Source organism: Scatophagus argus, chromosome 10 (assembly GCF_020382885.2).
Source record: "Scatophagus argus isolate fScaArg1 chromosome 10, fScaArg1.pri, whole genome shotgun sequence".
In the NCBI taxonomy this organism is placed as follows: domain Eukaryota; kingdom Metazoa; phylum Chordata; class Actinopteri; family Scatophagidae; genus Scatophagus; species Scatophagus argus.
In genome coordinates, this window is record NC_058502.1 from 21271373 (window position 1) to 21293286 (window position 21914).

The 21914-nt window shown below is 42.1% G+C and overlaps 1 protein-coding gene and 1 long non-coding RNA gene across 3 annotated transcripts; both read left to right on the forward strand.

Annotated features, from left to right (window-relative positions):
• The first annotated feature begins 13382 nt into the window (after positions 1 to 13382).
• LOC124066229 lies at positions 13383 to 15610 on the forward strand. The gene is made up of 2 exons (XR_006844563.1): positions 13383 to 13445; positions 14613 to 15610. It is a non-coding gene; the product is annotated as an uncharacterized LOC124066229 (long non-coding RNA).
• A 1914-nt stretch (positions 15611 to 17524) lies between these two features.
• LOC124066227 (thrombospondin-2-like) lies at positions 17525 to 21728 on the forward strand. Of its 2 annotated transcripts, none has more exons than XM_046402473.1 (6): positions 17525 to 18316; positions 20096 to 20141; positions 20566 to 20643; positions 20736 to 20804; positions 21019 to 21096; positions 21189 to 21728. In XM_046402473.1, exons 1-6 carry the CDS (start codon positions 18234 to 18236, stop codon positions 21312 to 21314), a joined length of 480 nt encoding a protein of 159 aa, XP_046258429.1. In that variant the 5' UTR covers positions 17525 to 18233; the 3' UTR covers positions 21315 to 21728. The 2 variants fall into 2 exon arrangements, with proteins under 2 accessions (XP_046258429.1, XP_046258430.1); XM_046402474.1 differs by having other exon boundaries at positions 21192 to 21728.
• The last annotated feature ends 186 nt before the right edge of the window (positions 21729 to 21914 follow it).

A 21914-nucleotide genomic window follows, 5' to 3' on the forward strand; every position in this document is an offset into this window, starting at 1 on the left:
AGGCTTTCAGGACCCTGGGGCTCACACCATCTGGGCCTGCAGCTTTGCCTGCACGGAGTCTCTGCAGCTGTCTTCTCACCTGGTCAGCTGTGAAGGTCATCGTTGGGGTGATGGGTGGGGGAGGAGTGCTTGTGGTACCCAGGTGAGAGTGGTCCACCCAGGCTTCTGGGGACGAGGTGTGAGCGAGGCCATCCAGATGGAATGTGGGTGGAGGGAGAGAGGCTGGAGTGGCTGGTTGCTGCAACCGTACTGCTGAGGAGTCGTTTGAAGTGTGAATTGGGGTCCCTGTGTCGAATCTGTTAAAAAAGTGATTCAGCTCATTCGCCCGTTCAGCTCGAACCACTGTCTTACTGAAATATCTTTTACAGTAAAAGTAGGCCCTACAACACGGGTCGGCAACCTTTTAAGCATGTAGTGCCAAAAGAAATATCTTGTCTTGTGCCTCTGAGTGCCGATCAAACAACAACAAAAAAACTATAACTATGACACCACATTGCCAACATGAAAATGATGCGTATTTGTGTGGTGGCTGGTAATTTGTGATGGTTGGGTGTAAAGCAGCACTTTACAGTCACCCCAAGTCACCCCACAGCATCTCAGTGGGATTGAGATCAGGGCTTTGACTTGGCCATTCCAGGACTCATCACTTCTTTTTTAGCCAGTCCTTGATGGATTTGCTGGTTTGCTTTGGGTCATTGTCTTGTTGCAGTACCCAGTTACGCTTCAGCTTCAATTTTTTTACAGATGGTTTCACATTTTCGTCAAGCATCCTCTGATAAACAGCAGAATTCATGATGGATTCTATGGTGAGTTGGCCAGGTCCTGCTGCAGCAAAGCATCCCCAAACCATGACACTGCCCCCTCCATGCTTTACAGTTGGTATGAGGTTCGTTTCTTGGAAGGCTGTATTTGGTTTAAGCCAAACTTGTCTTTTAAGAAAAAATATTAAGGCCACTCTGAAGTTTGCCAGAGAGAACATAGATAAAGACCGGGACTTCTGGATTAAGGTTCTTTGCACAGATTAGTCTAAAATTGAATTATTTGACACCAGAACAGTGGACATGTATGGCATAAACCATACAGCCATACAGCAGGACCTGGCCAACTCACCATCATAGAATCCATCATGAATTCTGCTGTGTATCAGAGGATGCTTGAGGAAAATGTGAAACCATCTGTAAAAGCAATTAAAGCTGAAGCGTAACTGGGTACTGCAACAAGACTATTACCCAAAGCAAACCAGCAAATCCATCAAGGACTGGCTAAAAAAGAAGTGAAGAGTCCTGGAATGGCCAAGTCAAAGCCCTGATCTCAATCCCACTGAGATGCTGTGGGGTGACTTGAAACGGGTTGTACATGCAAGACACCCCTCAAATAGCTCACAGCTGAGAATTCTGCATTGAGGAGTGGGGCAATCTTTCTCCTGATCGATGTCAGACACTGGTAAAAGGCTCACTGAAGTTACATCAGCCAAAGGGGGCAACACTAGTTATTACGGGGTAGGGTGTCCTAACTTTTTCCTATTCCTACATATTTTATTTTTTAAAATTTTTTTGATGTGTCAAACGATGTTCATTTTTGTTGTTAAATTGCAATCAAATCATTTTCTTTTTGAGAAATACATAAAAACATGACTGGACATTGATATGTGAACCATTTCTAAATAAATAGCTGATTATTTAATGGGATGTCCTAATTTTTTCACATGCCTGTAGCTGTTGAATAGAATGTTGCATAGGGTGTCTTTCTTACCAAGTAAAGCTTTCAGCTTGACTGGATCTAGGGGTTGACGCCTCTCAGCTGTAGGATCCACTTTGTTAAGCCCTCCGGAACACTGAATAGGCCCAGCAGGAGGGTGCGGGCCATGCCTTTTGCTGTGGCCTGAGCTTTTGCTGTCTCCCAGCAATGTGCTGACACTCTGGTGGAGTCATCATTCCCTAGTTTCACCTAATTAATTGTAAAAAGAAAAGACAAGAAACAGAAACACCAATGACAGAATGTTTTTAATTGATGTTTTTAAAATAAAATAACCAATGACAATGCTTTCAATAGATTATTACAAAAATTTACTTACTGTTGTTGATTTGGGAGGTGTGGGAGATGCGGGTGGAGGAGGTGATGCTGCAGCAGATGATGGTGTAGCAGCACTGGCCTCATATTCACTTTCCCCTTCATAGCTGGAGCTGCTGGTGACCTTGTCCGCAATGAGGGTCCTAACAGCCGCCAGAAGTGATGGAATTTCTGGGAAATATGGCCCATATTTAAAACATGATGAGGATAACATGTTTAAATAAAATAATAGATAAATACATCTCTGATCATTTTTCCTTTCTCAACGGGCAGCAAAATGTGTTCCATGTGCTTTAAGTGTTGGTTTGGAGTAATTCCAATCATAGCGCTGTTCTACGAGCTTGGTGAATGATGTCAATAGCAAGGAGAGCAAAAGATTTTGGCACAACAGACCAAATAGCGATCTGGCAGCTTATGCTAACTCTATGGAACCTGAAAAATTAAAGTGAAAGTGAGCTTACTTGTTCCATTGAATAAGCATAAGCAGTATGTTTGCCACTTTGTCTATGTTGGTCCAAATTATTTTGCTTTCCTTGCTATCAACAGCACTCTCCAAACTTGTGTAACAGCGCTCTGATTGGAATTACTCCAAACCAACAATAAGTCCCACTTAGCTGCATGCTTTCCAGTCATTTGTTAGTTAAACCAATGACGTAAGTATGTCACTTACATGCCAGAAGGATAGTTGTGCATTCTAGCAACAAATTTAACTTTTTAGTAAAATGTGTGTAGGCTGAAAAGCACAAAGCTTAAGTAACTTAAGCACATGGGAGAATTCCGCCCTAAGTGTTTCCTCAGTTAAATTTTGTTCCTTCTAGAATCTAGAAGGATACTATATACTATATCTGTAGGCATATATCTTTAAGAATAACACCAAAAATCAGGAGACAATGCTTTATGCAATCTAAAACAATGCCTTTTTTAATCTAAAAGAGATAGTTACCCTTTACTGCTATTTTGCGCAGCCTTGTGTTTTCTTTATTCAAAGCTTTGAGTTGGCTCTCGAGGTCTTTGGTGGCTGCAGAAGATTCTCCACTTTGTTGTTCACGAAGTCTTTGATTTTCTTCCTAGAGAGCCTTGATCTCATCCGCAAGTGTCTCAGTGTCCTCTGAGCTGAGGATGGGTTCGTCTTGGGAGAGAACCTCTAATTCAGACCGTCTTGCCGCAAGGAGTTTGTAGTTTTTCTGTTGGGTAAAAATGATCAAATAAATTATGCATGAATATACACACAAGAGTTAGGAAAATTAAACCATACATGGATTATAACGAATCATTAAGCTTTACATGTCCCATGGCTAAATGTGTTTTGACTCATAGCAGTCCACTAGCACTAACATACAGAAACACCTATCTACCAAATAACAAAACATGCATGCAAACTTTGGCATGTGGGAGGAAGCCAGAGTACCCAGAGAAAATAGCAAACTCCACACAAAAAGCCCTCAGCCAGCCATCGGGTTTCAAATAGTCCCAAAATACTTTTTATTTTCTATTGTTTGTGTTAGGCTGGCTCACAACCCAAGTACAAAAATCAAAGATGTAAAAAATATATTATCAAAACAGCGGACATAAAAAGAACCCCTTACCTTTTTGGCAACTAGGCCTACAGATTCTTCCTGGGTGTTAAGGTAGAGTTTGTTGGGTAACCTCTTTCTTTTTTTTCCCTTTGGTTGGTCTTCTTCCAAAAGCTCCCGTTCAGCAATTTTGAGTGTAGACTCCTTTTCTGTTAGTAAAAACACAGAAGCAAGACCAAGGGAGTCACTAGCATGTAAGCTGGCAAGAGTGACTCCCTTGCTTTACAGCAACTGTGCCAAGCTAAAGCCAAAAAACGCTGCTTCCACAGCAGGACAATGCCTGGACGGATTTTAAAGCAACATGCCACCATTTTTGGAAATTTGTTCATTCTCCATCTCTCCTCGATTTAATTAACTGAGCCAAACCTTTCTCCTATTCATTCAGTCTTTCTCTGAGTTTGGCAGTACCAATTTTAGCTCCAATTAGCATTTATCATTGAATCGGATTGGACCGTTAGCATCTCACCTGGTCTAATCCGTTTCAGTGATAAATGTCAGCTTGGGGCTTAAAAAGGTATTGACAGACTCAGAGAAGGACTGGATGAACAGGAAAAAGGTATGGCTCAATTAATTAACTCAAGGGGAGATGAAAAATGAAAATATTTCCACAAATGGTGGAGTGTTGCTTTAACCAGGTGTTTTAAGTCTGGGGGTGAGACTGACTTAATTTCATGTTTGGCTGATATGCTTTCAGAAAATATATGGGATGAATGGTGAAACCAATTTCCCCATCGTCCTTCAGATCAAAATATACTATAATGGACATTTTTCTTCAAAATCCACCAGAATTCCATTCATTTCAATGGGAGATTTACCTCATAATTGAAATCAGGCCTTTTTTGGTGTCAAACTTTGGTAAACTTTTAGTATGTCATTAAGTACACCTAATACTACAAAAAACAGTTACGAAACCGTTTGTTAGAATTTTTTAGGGTTGTGGTGGTGTTTTTCATAAATGCACAAGTCTATATTGACTGATTAACCTCTCCTTTAATTTCACAATGCGCTACAGCCATCATACTGATTTTTACTAACTGTACAATGTTGGCTAACAATGTTATCAATCAAGGAATGAAGGCATTTATGAGTGGTAGTTAAGAATTCATTACAAATCAACTCAAATCTTACGTGACAATTTTCAAATTAGGTTTAATTGATGTTTAATGTTGTTTAATGTTGTTTAATTAATGTTTCAATGCTTTTTCTAAATTCTTGACATGAGACCCATGCAGGGACGTGCAGAGACCTCTGGTGGGGCAGGGGCTCAGTTTATAAAAAAGGGCACAAAACATTTCAAGCAATTGAACTTTATTTAAAACTGAATTTCAATAACAACTTAATTTCTCGATGAGGTTGCTCTACATTACACAACCCAACGCAAAAAACAGCCCTAAACAATGTATTAACTTGTCCTTTCACGAATCATACAACATGAATGGTCAGAAAAGGAATGAACACTGTGATTCACTGCGACCTTACCATGCGCCTCTCCTTCTTGCATCGTCTCACTTGATGGCCGCATGCACACGCTTTCGATGGGTTCGCTGACCATGTGACGTCATGAATCGTGGCCGCAAGGTATTTAGGTGTAAAACGTTTTTCCCCCCAAATGTATAACTTCGCATATGATTTAGGAGACATTGTGGAGAACTTAGCTGTTGGAACTCATTTATTTATTAAAAAATAATAATAATAATAAAAAAATAAAAAATAAAAAAAAAACAACAAAAAAAAACAGCCCTGTCAAAAGGGCACTTTGAATGTCCATCAGGAAAAGGGCAGGTGCCTGAGCCCCTGTAGCCCCCCTTATCTGCACGTGCCTGTTCCTATGTTCTGGTGCGACACGCAGCACTGTGAGTCCTGGTGAATTTGTGGTCCCAAAAAGTTATATAAACCCACTGCAGCTTTGCTTTGTTCATTTATTTACACTCCGGACCAGCGGGAGGCTGCATGACGAGGAAGGTGAGAGGATGGATGCCACAGAGGGAACGAGCACTGGCCAGAGCCAGTGAGGAAATCCATCAGAGGGATATTAAGAATTTAAAAGTTGTCGGTCTCTTTTATGTAAACAAAGATATGCAAAAATGTGACCAAGAAGTGGAACACAGAGATGAAGTTCCTCTAATGATCAGCTACTGGCGGTCGCACAGCGGTCGTGCACACGCTGCAACATATGACGTGATTTTCTCAAATATGCACCCAAATTTCTGTTTGTCGGTAAAGGGAGGAAATAAAAAGTACAGAATAGCCCTTTTCAACCTGGAAAGGAGGAAATGAGACGTTTAGTCCAGTTGTGCCCCCTAAAGAGGCCCCAAGGTCACAACCACCAACCTCACGAGCGGCGGAGGCCAGTCATGGGCCGGACCCCACTCTCCAAGTTTTTTCCCCTACACCCTTGTCCCCCACATCCCATATCCCAGTTGACATGCAGCCCCCCGCCCCTGACCAGCAGCTCACAGCAGGAAAGGGGGACAGACTGGCAGTGGTACGAGAGGTATGGAAACGCAGCTGTGATAACCTGGAACCCAGGCAGCAGGAGGAGTTGTGGCAGTTGCTGCTGGATTTTAAGGACATTTTTGCCCTTACAGAGGACGAAGTGGGTCTGACACACCTAGTGCAGCACGACATTGACACCGGTGATGCACAGCCCATCAAGACACGCCCCCGCCGCCTTCCACTGGCACATCAGGCAGCTGCTGACAGCGCTATTGACGAGATGCTGAAGGCTGGCATCATCGAACCATCTAACAGCCCATGGGCCTCGGGGGTTGTGATGGTCAATAAGAAAAAGAGTTCAAAGATGAGGTTTTGTGTTGACTATAGGCCATTGAACAGTGTGACAAAGAAAGACTCATACCCACTGCCCCGCATTGATGAATCCCTGGACTTGGTGTCCGGCTCATCCTGGTTCTCCTCATTGGACCCGCGTAGTGGGTATTGGCAGGTGCCCCTCAGCCCCTCAGCCAGACCGAAGACTGCTTTCTGTACCGGCAGAGGATTGTGGCAGTTTCGGGTCCTCTGTTTCGGCCACGTTCGAACGGCTGATGGAAAAGGTGCTGAATGACATTCCCCGACAAGAGTGTCTGGTCTACTTGGATGACATATTGGTTCATGGGGACTCTTTCCTTGCAGCCTTGGGGGCCCTGCGGCGGGTTCTACAGAGGATATCGGCGGTCAGTCTAAAGCTTCACCCCGACAAGTGCTGCTTCATGAAAAAAGAGCTGGACTTTCTGGTGCACAGGGTTGGAGGAGAGGGCATCGGCACACTGGAAGAGAAAGTGCAAGCAGTAAGGGACTGGCCAGTCCCCAGCAACCGGCGTGAGCTGAAGAGCTTCATTGGACGCGCACAAACCGTGACCGCGCACAAACCGTCTGTAGTAAGACGCCAGGTCTTACTACAGACGGTTTGTGCGCGGCTTCTCATGCATAGCCGCACCCCTGTTCCGCCTGCAGCAGAAGGATAGCGATTTCTCTTGGACTCCAGAATGCGAGCAGGCCTTCAGCTCTTTGAAGAGGGCCTTGTCAGAGTCTCCCGTCCTCACCCCCCCAGACCCCATCCTCACTGCAGAACATCAGTGTGATTGAGACATGCACCTCCCTCTCGTGTTGTTGGCCTACAGATCAGCTGTGCAAGATTCCACCTCGTGCACACCTGCCCTGCTCATGTTGGGGCGTGAGCTGCGTACGCCAGCAGAAATGGCGTTTGGAAGACCCCCAGATGCACCAGCGGTGCCACCGGGACCAGAATACGCCAGAAGGTTCCAGGACCGAATGGAGCCCATGTCTTTGCGCGCGACCAGCTGCAGAAAGCAGGCATGAGGCAGAAAAGAAACTATGACATGAGGGCCAGAGGGAAGGACTTTGTGGCTGGGGACCTGGTGTGGGTGTATAGCCCAAAGAGGAAGAAGGGCCGATGCCCCAAGTTAGACAGCCATTGGGTGGGGCCTTGTAAGGTTTTGGAGAAGCTGGGTGAGGTGGTGTATAGAGTCCAGCTGCCACCTAAGAGGAGACGGGTGGTCAATATGTTTAGCCGCATGTCATCGCTCCGTCGCTGGCTGTCACGGTGGTGTCCAGAAAACAACGTGGCCTTTATAGATAACTGGGAGACTTTCTGGGGAAAACCTGGCCTCATTAGCAGAGACGGCGTTCATCCCACTTGGGGGGGTGCGGCTCTTATTTCTACCAATATGGCCAAGTTTATTAGACAACCAACACCCTGACAACCCAGGGTCGAGGCCAGGAAGCAGAGTCGCTGTCTTACACACTTCTCTGCTGCTTCTGTAGGACTGCCGCCCTCCGTTAAAATTACAATAAATAAAAATATAAATGCACACAGTAATACTAAGTTTAACAATCCCATAGAAATAGTGTCAGTGCCTCGTCCTCCCATAGTCCAACCAGCACAAAATTTAAGAAGTGTTAATCATAATAACCTCATAAAAATACAAACTAGCAAATATTTAGAGCCAAAAAATAGGACAGTCAGATGTGGATTATTAAATATACGATCCCTCCACTCTAAATCCCTCCTAGTCAGTGATCTAATTATTGATCATCAGTCTGATATTCTGCCTCACTGAGACTTGGTTACGGGATGAAGAATATGTTAGTTTAAATGAATCAACTCCATCTGGTTATATTAACTATCATGTTGCTTGAGGCACAGGCCGAGGAGGAGGAGTGGCAGCAATCTACCACTCCAGCCTTCAGATTAACCCCAAACCTAAATCTATCTATAGCTCATTTGAGAGTCTCACTCTCAGCCTGTCTCACCAAAACTGGAAGTCAGAAAAGCCAGTTTTATTAGTTGTTGTGTATCGCCCACCTGCAGCTGCTTACTCAGAGTTCCTGTCTGAGTTTTCTGACTTCTTATCTAGTTTAGTGCTCAGTAGAGATAAAGTCATTATAGTCTTAAAACAGCCTTTAGTTCACTCTTAGATTCAACAGGTTTCCTTCAGATAGTGAATGAACCAACACACTGCCACAATCACACACTCGATCTGGTTCTCACCTATGGCCTAGAAACTAAGAACCTGTTAGTTGTCCCTCAAAACCCTCTCCTTTCAGACCATTCACTTGTAGTTTTTGAACTAACTCTAACAGACTTTACAGCACACAACAAAAAGGCCTACTACACCAGATGCCTCTCTGAAGATAGTGTAGACAGATTTAGGGATGCAATCCCATCACAGCTCCCCTCAGCACCATGTACCAGTACAACAGACCGTACTGATTTAAATGTTACTCCTGCAGCAATTGATTCTTTTGTTAATAACACTGCAGCCACGTTGCACACAGTTTTACTTATCTTTTTAGTCATGTCATTTCTCATGTTGTTAATTGCTTTCCTGCCTGTACAACATCCACTGCACGTCTGCCCGTCCTGGGTGAGGGATCCCTCCTCTGTTGCTCACCCTGAGGTTTCTTCCATTTTTTCCTGTTAAAGGTTTTTCTGGGAGTTTTTCCTTAGTCGATGTGAGGGTCGAAGGGCAGAGGATGTTGCTGATGTTATGTTGAGCCCTTTGAGACAAACTGCTTGTAAAAATGGGCTATACAAATAAAGTTGACTTGACTTGACTTGACATAGAAACTGTCCCCCCTCCAGGACACACATCCATACACACATCTTAGTTTTATGTTTAATGAAATTACATTTGGTTTTCACATCAGGAGCCTCAAAACACAGGACTAGTTACTCATAAAATGTGGAAATGATCTGATCTCTTTTTTTGGTGGACTTGACATTGAGTGATCGTCCTGCTGGTTATGTAGGGGTACTGCAGTTTTGGACACATGCGTCCAAAGCTTTATGAACAGTGTGATATCATCAGTCAAACTGTGAGGAATGAGCAGACCAACAGTCATTATTTTTTAGACACACTGCATCAATTTTGCGTTTGAAGCCCCACCTGATTGTCCGTTGCAGTCTGTTTCTGTCCTGTTTGGTGGCCGATCCAAACCAGACAGTGATGGAAGTGCAGAGAACAGACTGGACGATGGAGGTGTAGAAGATGGTCAGCAGCTCCTGAGGCAGGTTGAACTTCTTCAGCTGTCGCAGAAAAATACAACCTCTGCTGGGCCTTTTTCCTGATTAGGTCTACGTGGGACTTCCACTTGAGATCCCGGGCGATTGTAGTTCCCAGGAACTTAAAGGCAGGTGCAAGTTGATTTAAGATTCATAGATCACATGTGCTTAAATTACAAACGCACTGAAGCTGCTTATGTTTTTTTTTATGCTCAGCATCTTTTCTGAATCAAATGTAAGTCAGAAATGATCTTAGAAGACTAAGTTTTGAGACTTCAGCTTAAACCAAACCAACCAACCAAACCAAATTCAGCTTCCTGACGTCCCAAGACTTGTGATGTCAGAAAGCTGAATTTGGTTTCTCTTGATTTAATGGGCATTTTGTGCTTGAGAGACTTTGCTTATTAACCATTTGACTTCACTGCGAGACTGAACTGATGGGACTGAAGTGATGTGTGGGTAAAGTAACATCACAGCCACGTCTCATGAGATGTATGAGGTCGTTTTTGACGGCCTAATTTCACACGCAGGCTTCATCTCGTTGTTTGCGTTACTGAGCAAATACAGACAGCAAATTTCCACAGACGCGTGTCAGTCACGTTAGCCTCTGCTCGTGATTATCGTCTGAATATGGGAGGAAGAGACGGTCAGAGCTCAAACAATATGAAACCCATCCTAACTGCGGAGACACCTGACGCTGCAGAGTGTCTTGTAGCTGAAAGGTTCCAGTTTGACCCTCGTGTCGAGTCACAATGCCCTTGTGTAAAACACTCAACCGTTTCATCCTCACTCGCTGTCAGATATTTTCAGTCGCAGGTTTTTTCTGCTCTGGAAAGCAGTCTGTCTGCAGTCCAGCAGCAGCAGCTGTGGGGGCACAGAAGTAAAGTCTTTATTTCATACACTCTTCATTTTTATTCTTTGTTTTTGTGCTTTGTACCTTTTAAAACTCATCAATTTTTGATTGATTTGATTTTGAATGATTTCAAAATCATTGGGTGTGCTGAAGGTCATTTCCAAACATGTTTGTCCTTAAAATGTGAGGAATAAATACTATGTGCATATACTTAAACCTTAAATCACATTTTCTTAAATATGAGAAATGGGAGCAGAAACAACAGTGTTGCTTTTGTATTTTTCATGGGTGTAGTTAAGTCCAGCGGGTCCCAGACGGGGGGTCGGTCCCACCAGAGGGTCATCAGATACCTCTGAGAGCTGAGGCAACTGAGGGGGGGGCATTTTGATACAAGTTCATATTTAATCTTTTGTTTTGTGAAGGATTGGATGATTTTACCTCTTGCTGCTGTGATGTGAGCAGTTTAAAGGGGAAAAAAAATCATTAGAAACTAAAGTACAATGTTTGACTCTACAATGCAGTGGAGTAGGTTTAATCTGGTATTTCTGACTTCCCAGTGACATGTGGGCAGTTGGTGGACATTTTGCACTGAACAGAAACTCATGAAATGTCATAAAAAATAAAAAACATGTCTTTCAAGCATACAGTACACACTGTACATAGTGTTTCATGGAGACATAAAGCTGATTCTACCTGCGGAATGTTAGAACGTGTGACTGTCAAAGACTTTAGAACTCTGTGATGTCACAAAGGCCTGCAGGGTGCAGATCAGTCCGTTCTGCGGTTCTGCTCTCACTTTGTTCGAGTGAGTTTCAGCACGAGGACAAACCTTTCAGACATTTCAGTTTCGACACGGTGAACGAGACACAGAGAAACACCAAGCAACAAGATGGTAAGTTGAGTAAATAAGTTTGTTTCTGTGCAAATTAGTCACATTAAGTTTCTAGCTGATCTCAATGTTAAAGTGAAGGCATGTTTTGGTTCACATGTACTTTAGAGTCCACTGAGTATATATATTTGGCTAAATAGATGAGCAGCTCAAGTTTTTTTTACACAATTTTTAATGTTAGGTAAGTACTTCTTAACATGTCAATAATGATTCAGGTCTCCTGTTTAAGTTCAAGAGATTCAAACACATATGATCTATGCAGAACACCAGGCACTGGCTCACCAAAGAGGAAGAGGATGAAGATGGACCCAGAGGAGGTGGAGAAAAAAACAAGTAAGCTCATCTTTGATTCCAATTCAGGTCTCAGTTAAACCATGTCCTGTATAAAAGTGACACATTTGTAGGTAGTTTGGTGAAATTTTGTGAATCAATTTCCAAATGTTGGTGAACAAGTGAACTTCCTTGTTTTGTTTTGTTTTTCTTTACAGAGGTGTCCAACAACTCTCACCAGGCTTCATCTAGCATGTCCAAAGAGTCACAGCGTGACGAAAAGTAGGTATTACATCACAACCCCGTTTTCATTAGATTGTACTCTTGGAGCAAAAGATTTAAACAACATTTGATCTGTGCAGAAACCCAGACTGCTCATCTCCAGACATGCCGAGGAAGAGGAAAAGGAAACAGAAGAACCTGGATGGACCATAGACAGTTTGCCAGCACTCACACTTGAGATTAATTTGTTTTAAATCAGTTTAGCCGAAATTGTTATGTGATATGAACATAAGATGCAACAAGCAATCAATTCTGTCTCTTTATCTGTGAGTACATATGTCCAGCAGATGGGAAAATACTGCGATACTCTGAGGACACTCCAGCAGCATCTCTAAAGAAGTCCAGACTGCAGCTCCACATAGTGGAAGAGGATGAAGATGAGCCAGGATGTAGGTGGACAAACACATGCAATAGCTGAAAGCAGTCTGTGGACAGTCACATCTGAACTGGCCAACTTATATAATAATTCAGCAATCATTTCTCAGTCATCTCTATGTAGAAAGCAGGACGGTGAACATTAAGAATTGCTTTCCTGAACTTTGTAAGCATCAAAACATCACATTTTTACCTTTTACTCATTTCCAGAATTACCTCAAAACACTAACAAGACTCCAGCAGAAGCAACATCCAGCGCAGCCGAAGCAAAGCATCAGAGGAAGAGGACATGGGCCACTTTTGTAGCCTCACATAGTGGGACAAGGTAAGTACTTCTTAACATGTCAATAATGATTCAGGTCTCCTGTTTAAGTTCAAGAGATTCAAACACATATGATCTATGCAGAACACCAGGCACTGGCTCACCAAAGAGGAAGAGGATGAAGATGGACCCAGAGGAGGTGGAGAAAAAAACAAGTAAGCTCATCTTTGATTCCAATTCAGGTCTCAGTTAAACCATGTCCTGTATAAAAGTGACACATTTGTAGGTAGTTTGGTGAAATTTTGTGAATCAATTTCCAAATGTTGGTGAACAAGTGAACTTCCTTGTTTTGTTTTGTTTTTCTTTACAGAGGTGTCCAACAACTCTCACCAGGCTTCATCTAGCATGTCCAAAGAGTCACAGCGTGACGAAAAGTAGGTATTACATCACAACCCCGTTTTCATTAGATTGTACTCTTGGAGCAAAAGATTTAAACAACATTTGATCTGTGCAGAAACCCAGACTGCTCATCTCCAGACATGCCGAGGAAGAGGAAAAGGAAACAGAAGAACCTGGATGGACCATAGACAGTTTGCCAGCACTCACACTTGAGATTAATTTGTTTTAAATCAGTTTAGCCGAAATTGTTATGTGATATGAACATAAGATGCAACAAGCAATCAATTCTGTCTCTTTATCTGTGAGTACATATGTCCAACAGATGGGAAAATACTGCGATACTCTGAGGACACTCCAGCAGCATCTCTAAAGAAGTCCAGACTGCAGCTCCACATAGTGGAAGAGGATGAAGATGAGCTGGGATGCAGGTGGACAAACACATACAGGTAGGCTCATCTATGGCAACTCACTCTCAGGATCGGCTGATTCTCAATCAGTTCACTTCTTATTAGTGTCTTTAGGTGTTTCATCATTAGCAAGAATTTATTTACATTTATTTATCATTAGCAAGAACTTAGCAAGATGAATTGACCCTGAACACTCACAGACAGCTTGACTCATTAAGCTCAGTTTTACTCAGTATGAGGCGTACTGATGTATAACATCTTCTGTGGTCCTGGAGGACATTTTCCAAACTTTTATGAAATAACCCTGGTGATTGTGGCAGGGTTTTTTCTTCTTTGACATGAGGCTTAAAAGTTATTCATGGTAAGCTTGATGTAGAGATTGAGAGAAGTTGGCAATTGAAGGGATGGAGGGTCTAAATGAGGATGCCACCAGGCCGCATTATGGAAATTACTTCTTCGGGCACCCACCAAGATGGATATTAAGTGTTTTTAATTATTGGCAGCAGCGCACAACTCCCCTGCTGCTATTACAGGCTGCCTTCAGTCCTAATAAAGGCCTGTAGCAAACACCACAGCCTGCTGATGTCCACCTCCCGTAATAATCATCTTCAAATGGAGCAGGTTGTAGCTTAAAATAGTGGAGTTAATGGTTTAAAATTTGACACAAACAGTGACAAGTTTTCCTGACTAAACATCATATTTTATTAGCTCATACCAGACAAGTGTAAGTATAAGGCAGATGCTGCTGTGAGGTTTTCAGATTGCCGCTGTTGTATGTTGGATAACGATGATGTGAAGATGTTGAAAGAGAGCTGCGCTGACACTGTCTTGCTTGCATAAAAAGGTTTATTACAAAGCAGTCCAGCATCAATTACATGCATGTGAGTGGATTCAGGCCAATACAACCACACTCCTGAATCATCTCTAACCCTCTGCTTTTATAGGTTGGTTGTTTACAAGAAAAGGGGAGCATTCATCTAGACATGGACCCTTCCAATACACAAAGAGAAGGGGAAGAGAGACCTCCTTCCTATATCACACATACCTTTGAAACTTGGGACGCCTATCTAAACATGGGCTTTGAACATATTTACTAAAGGGCCTCAGAAAAAACATCATTCTAGTCTCCAAAATCCCTACTACACTGCTGCTTTTTCACGTTGGTGCCTCTTTACAGTAATCATGTTTGTCTCTGCGTGATCCCAGGCCATCGCTGTAACATCAGCCGCTCTTCACCTGAGAGCTACGCGAAGGAAGGACCAGAAATGGACTGCAGGGAAGCACAGAAGAAGAAGCAACGAACACCGGGAGATAAACGGTGACGCCTGCATTGACTTAATTAGCAGCACCAGGCTTGTCTTTTTGGCCCATCGACACTAAACAGTCCCTGGAAGGGGGTTTCCTCTTGTGCGAGCCTTCCCAAGGTTTCTTCCAGACGCTCCCGTTAAAGGGGTCAGTTTGGGAGTTTTTCCTTGCCCGCTTGAGGGAGGTGTCGTAATCACGTGGGCTTGAGATTAATATTACTTGATAGTTTCCGGCCTGGTGTTTTAACAGCATTTAATTTTACCTGTTACCACACAGCTCATAAATAAGATAGAAGACTGTAGTGTATAATCTAGTTCAGGGCAGCACGGTGGTGCAGTGGTTAGCGCAGTCACCTCACAGCAAGGCCAGGGTCTTCCTGTGAAGGCCCGGGACTTCCTGTGAGGAGTTTGCATGTTCTCCCCGTGTCTGCGTGGGTTTCCTCTGGGTTCCCAAGCTTCCTCCCACAGTCCAAAGACATGCAGGTTAATTTTTGACTCTAAATTGCCCCTTGAACAACCATGCAACAGATAGGTGGTGACAGATAATGCATTATTGTAAAGTATAGCGTGCAGGCGTTACTTTTAGACATATTCATAATTTCTGATAAATCTGACAACAAATTAAAAAGAAATGATTAAAATGGATGTAAGACTGTCAGTTTCAGGAATGTTCTGCATTTTAAGTAGTAAAATAAGAAGTGTTGTCCCAATGATTGCAAAGAGGTTTTATTCTTGAACAAAGTGTCTAATGTGTGAAACACTCACCTGAAGCTGAACCTGTAGATGGCTTCCAGAGCTGTGCATCAACAACGCAGCTTAACATCCATCGACTTCAGGTTTAATTAGCATGAGTAATACAGGCTTTTCAGCCTTTTCACAATAAATTTACTTCAAAATGGATTCATCAGGGTTTTCAGAAATTTCATAATTCCTGTTCATAGTATTTACATTATTTAGAAGTTGGGAGCTGATAATTAAAATTATTTTCTGTATGATTTAAAAATAGCATAAAATGTGTAATGGCACAACACGTGGCATGTGCAGCACCGCTTTTCCTCCCAGGAGAAGTCAAAAAAAATCCTCCTCCTCCTCAGGGGATTTTGCATGAAGAAGACTAATGTGACCTTGTTTGGCCATCTCACACTGTTGATACCTCATATTTCCTCTGGCTGGACGCCTCTTGGACAGAAGGACTGTGGATTTTGTCTCATTTCTTACACTGGTGCTGCACTGGGAAGGGTGTGCTTTGCAGCCAGTGCGGAGAAGAAGAACGACTACAGGAACCAGTAGCTCTGCCAAAGTACATACGGGCATGTTAATGTTGTGCCAAGATAGCCTTGAAAATATCTGAACTTATCCTTTAACACTAAACAAGGGTACAACATAATATAGCATCTCATTTCTATGTGTACCCAACAACATTTCTCTGAAGTGAGCTCCAAGGCCTGATTCTCTTCTCGGTACCATGTGTTTGTTATGGACCGAACTAATTAAAATAGGTACAAGGTAGTCTGTATGTATGTATAGAGATGTAGGCCATAAAATGACCCCAGGCCTGCTGTTGCACACTCACAGACAGGCTGTACTGTGTTCATTCTAGATGTTAGAAGTGTAATGATGGAACAACAACAACAGCAATTTGATTCATGCGTCGGTCGCTCTGTTCTGATGCTATAAAGAGGTCTTAATTGCATGATTCTTGTGTAGTTGCTAACATAAACTGGCAAACTCTGATTTAGCTGCTCTAATGTTTTCTTTCACACCTTATTTGTTCTGATGCACAAATAAGGTAAGTGAGCCAACCAAAAGGCCGCATTAATACAAAAGTAAAGACGGTAAAACCACTTCACTGTCAGAATAATGGACCCAGTCATTGATCATGAAACAGATCACAGATCAGATCACTTTTTGGTTTTTTTATTCCTTTTGCATTTGTTGTGAAAAATAATGAAATTGCTTTTGTAGGCAGCCATTTCTGCCCCATGAGCTCTGTGTGTGTGTGTGTGTGTGACACACTTCCCCAGAATGTTTCATAATTAACATGACACACACATACATATTAGTGTGGCTCATGCATCAACAGATCAAGCTTCTTCCTATGCAGGGACGTGCAGAGACCTCTGGTGGGGCAGGGGCTCAGTTTATAAAAAAGGGCACAAAACATTTCAAGCAATTGAACTTTATTTAAAACTGAATTTCAATAACAACTTAATTTCTCGATGAGGTTGCTCTACATTACACAACCCAACGCAAAAAACAGCCCTAAACAATGTATTAACTTGTCCTTTCACGAATCATACAACATGAATGGTCAGAAAAGGAATGAACACTGTGATTCACTGCGACCTTACCATGCGCCTCTCCTTCTTGCATCGTCTCACTTGATGGCCGCATGCACACGCTTTCGATGGGTTCGCTGACCATGTGACGTCATGAATCGTGGCCGCAAGGTATTTAGGTGTAAAACGTTTTTCCCCCCAAATGTATAACTTCGCATATGATTTAGGAGACATTGTGGAGAACTTAGCTGTTGGAACTCATTTATTTATTAAAAAAAATAATAACAAAACAAACAAAAAAAAACAAAAAACAGCCCTGTCAAAAGGGCACTTTGAATGTCCATCAGGAAAAGGGCAGGTGCCTGAGCCCCTGTAGCCCCTCTTATCTGCACGTGCCTGGACCCATGACTGATGACCGTTAGCTAGCCTGCGAAAAATTCAAATGAAGTAGCTAAAGCTAATATTAGCTAGCAGCTAGCTGGATAGAAGTTCAAATGAAGCGGGACTTCCTTGACTATCAGCCACTAACGGTCGGCAGCTGACTTTCGGCCTAGTCCGCTTCATTCATGTTCCCAAAGCTAACGTTACTTGACCACATTGCAATCATGATCAATATGATATGACTAAGACATAATGACAAACACAAGTACTTGCCTGCCAACTGCAAAATGTGTGCTGATTCAACTGACCACCCATTAGAAGGCCTTTTCGCACCGATGCTGCGGCACTCGATAAGATACTCTTTTTCTGTGTTTTCCGGATCAAATTCTATGATCCAGTTAACGGGGACTATACTAAGTGCACCTTTATCATTTCCCTTTGACCAGCTAACAAGAGCGAACTTCATTTTCTCCTCTCACCGACTACCGACGGCTGCCACATGCAGAGAATAGAGCGGAGGATGGTGATAACCAATGATAGTGACTTGTCGTTCTTCGCGCCCATTAAACTATCGTGTCTATGGTAACGAGTAGCTCGACCAATCATTGACGTTGCTTTTACACTGTAGGATTCTGGGTAATGTTGCAAATCTATTTTTTTCCCGCTTCTCTTGGTTAATTTAACGTTTTAGTCTTGATTTACTATAATGTGCCCACCGTACAAAATATAGGGAAATGGATGGGATATTTACCTCTGGAAACCAAGCGAGACGTCGATGCTGCGGTCTTTTTTGATGCTGTGGAGGGTTTCGTCTTTTCGTTGTTCCATCGTTTCATCACTCCTCCAGAAGAAGAGAGGCAGGCATGGACCGAAGGAGAAGGAAATACACTTCCCCAGATTCAGAATATGAGATTCCATCAAGAACAAGGAGATACTGGAAAAGGAGGTTTGTGTTTTACCCCAACCTAGTCTATTTAAATTACATTATCAAACAGTTGTTCTGTATTTAGGCTACTGTTGTAGTTTCGTGATTTGTTCCGTGACTTTTTACAAGCTTGAGACTTAGCTAAACGTAGCTAGCATGATGCAGCACACTGGTTCACAGACATGAGAGTGTTTTTCTACTACACGGCATGATGAACCATTTAAGGGCGCAATGCACAAAAAAAAGGAGAGAGACAGAGAGACAATCATTACCGACGGCTGCCACAGCCTTAGGAGTCGACGGACACGCCGGCGCGTCCTTTTGACGTCACCGATTTAAGATGACGTAGCTGCAAGACGCAGCCTCGCTGAGTCTCCGTTTTAATTTGAGTCAGAAGTTAGCACTTCAAACTATATACAAGTTTTTAAAATTTCTCAATATGTCAAGTAAAACTCGAGTTATGATAAACAATATACGCGATGTTTTTTTCTGAACACTGTCGCCACATTTGGTGCGAGTTTTATGCAAGAAAACGCAGTAAACACCGGCTCATTGTAAGGAAACATGACACTCGCTTTCCTATTGGTGAAAAAATACACCACAGGAACCAATCAGAATGTGTGACTGGCCACACATGGCATTCTGTTGCTAGGGAAAAGTCGGAGAAACGGCAGCGATCGAGAGGTTGTGAACGGCGAGAGCGCGCTTTGAGATTTGAGTGATTTATGACATTTGGCATGTTTGGATTGTAGTTTAGCGCAGTTAGTGTGTAGTGAAGTGTGTTTAGTGTCTTAACATGTCAAGTAAAACCCGAGTTATGATAAATAATATACGCGATGTTTTTTCCTGAACGCCATGTTTGGTGCGCGCTCGGTGCGCGCTCCGTGCACGCGCTTGGTGCAAGAAGACGCAGTAAACACCGGCTCGTTGTAAGGAAACATGACACCCTCTTTCCTATTGGTGAAAAAATACACCACAGGAACCAATCAGAATATGTGATTGGCCACACATGGCATTTTGTTGCTAGGGAAAAGTTGCCGGAGAAAGGGCAGCGAACGAGAGATTGTGAACGGCGAGAGCGCTTTTTGAGATATGATTTATGACATTTGGCGTGTTTGGAGTGTAGTTTAGCGTAGTTAGTGTGTAGTGCAGTGTGTTTAGTGTGTAGTTTAGTCATTTTTCTGGTCTTTGGAGTTACAAATAACTTGTGGTGTATTTTATTGTGACACTGATTGTGTTGTGCCATATCTGTACTGTACATACTGTACATTACTGTACAATAAAACGCCTGACGCATTTCCTGCATTTTAGGGTGAATAGTTGTAAATAACTTCTTGTTTGCTAAATTTGCACATAATTATTTCAAATTTACAATTTATATTTGCATTCTAAGTTATAAAAATTGTTCGTTAAGAATTTTTGTGATTTTCACAGTGAAAAATCTAACTTTTTCCCCACTCGGATTGTACATTTTTGTGTGATTTTAGGTCCAGTGTGTTAATACAGTAGGTCAAAATGAAAAATTAACAGTAAAGTCACACTTGAGAGATTGTTCTGAAAAAAATGATACCAAACAAGGCAAGGTAAAACATTTTTAAGTTGAAATATAAAGGTAAAATCAAAAGTATTCAAAAACGGACAATTACACAGATGACTCCAGAGCCGCTCAGTTACAAGTCGTGCCCTACATGTGGGTGTGGTGGGGTGGGATCACATACACACTGTCACATAGGCCTATTGTAGCCTACTCTCAGCCTCTTACAGTAGATACTCATTGAAATAAGATAATTCTTATTCTAGGAAACTGATTGAGGCCATCAACGTGCATCAGTCAAACCAGGAAATGGTGAGTGAACATGACGTTTTGCATGTATTTATTATCTATGTATTTATTATTTATTTTGTGGACATTGGACAGTATGCTACACTAAATTAACATATTTTAACCAGGTCATTGAGATATAATCCTCCTTGATTAATATCTATTTGGAAAGTTGAGCAAAGTCCTGTGTCAGACCAACTGTTTAGTGGGACAATTGGAAAGCCCTCCATTTGAGGCATTTGGTGGTAAAATCTTATCGTTGCCTCCACTTTGCAGGCGGTTGGCGTTTTAAAGAGTTTTTTTTTTTTTGTTAGGATTTAGGCTATTAAATATGAATAAAGTACAACCTAATTACCAGTACAATGCAATGCACATCCTACATGTGTACTGTATAACCATGTATACCATACACATGCTTTGTCTAAAACTGTTCTCTATTCTTACACAGCAGAAACTGGATCAGGAGTCCTCTGACTTCGACTTTGACAATGGCTCAGAAGACGAACATTATGGTTGTGGGATTACTGTAAGTAATCTACAGATAACTACTACTAAACTTCTGTTCTGTATTTGTTTCACTGATAGCACTTCTTCTAAGACTTCTTTATTCTTACACAGCAGAACCTCAGTCAGGAATCTTCTGACGACAGAGCTGAAGGCGATGACATCGATGGCGATGACGTTACAGTAAGTGTAATTTACTTTTGACATTGATACTGTATGGCTAGAATATTGTTTTGAATGGTTCCACTCACTTTGTACATATTTGGCATTTGTAAGGAAGTCCTTTGGAGCCCCCATTCTTGCTAATTAACGCTGGATTTTAAAACAGAATTAAAATAATCATGCATACCATACTGTACATATGCTTTGTCTTAAACTGTTCTCCATTCTTACACAGCAGAAACTGGATCAGGAGTCCTCTGACTTCGACTCTGACAATGGCTCAGAAGACGAACATGACGGTTGTGGGATTACTGTAAGTAATCTACAGATAACTACTTCTAAACTTCTGTTCTATGTTTGTTTCACTGATAGCACTTCATCTAAGGCTTCTTTATTCTTACACAGCAGAACCTCAGTCAGGAATCTTCTGACGGCAGAGCTGAAGGCGATGACATCAATGGTGATGACGTTACAGTAAGTAATTTTAACAGGCCAATCTCACATATGAATTCAGTGTCTTTGAACTTATAGGAACTGTATGTAAGATTTTGGCCAAATACTGGTACTGTAATAACAAATTCAACAGAACATAGCATGCTCTACTCCTCCTCCCAGACAACATTTTGCAAGCTAGGTTGCCAAAATCAGAGTGGTGGAGGGTGTCACAACAGGCCAAAATACAGAATATATGCATAGTAAACACATGATGACAACGTAAACACAAGTTGAGGGCTGCAAATTCACTTTTGTAATGCAAATATTAAGGCTGGATTACTATTGTCAGTGATAATAGTATTTTGAATTATCATGATTCCTTAATGTCTTATGATATGTCAGGGACATTTTATGATTAAATTTCTTACACACGGTTCCTTTAAACTAGTTTGCTTTCTTTTTTTCACAGAACCTGATGAATATAAGAGTTATTTTTACACTTTATACACAAATGCTAGAAACGTCAGTCAACTTTTCCTTTGACTTGTATTTTCCCCTTACAGAACCTGCACACAGACGCTGAATCTGATGAACTACCACCAAATTTGAGCCAAACAACAGAGTCATCAATCTACAGTTTTGAGGAGAGTATTGACCTTGGTGTGTTTGAACCACTATTGCAGTCTTTTACTGACT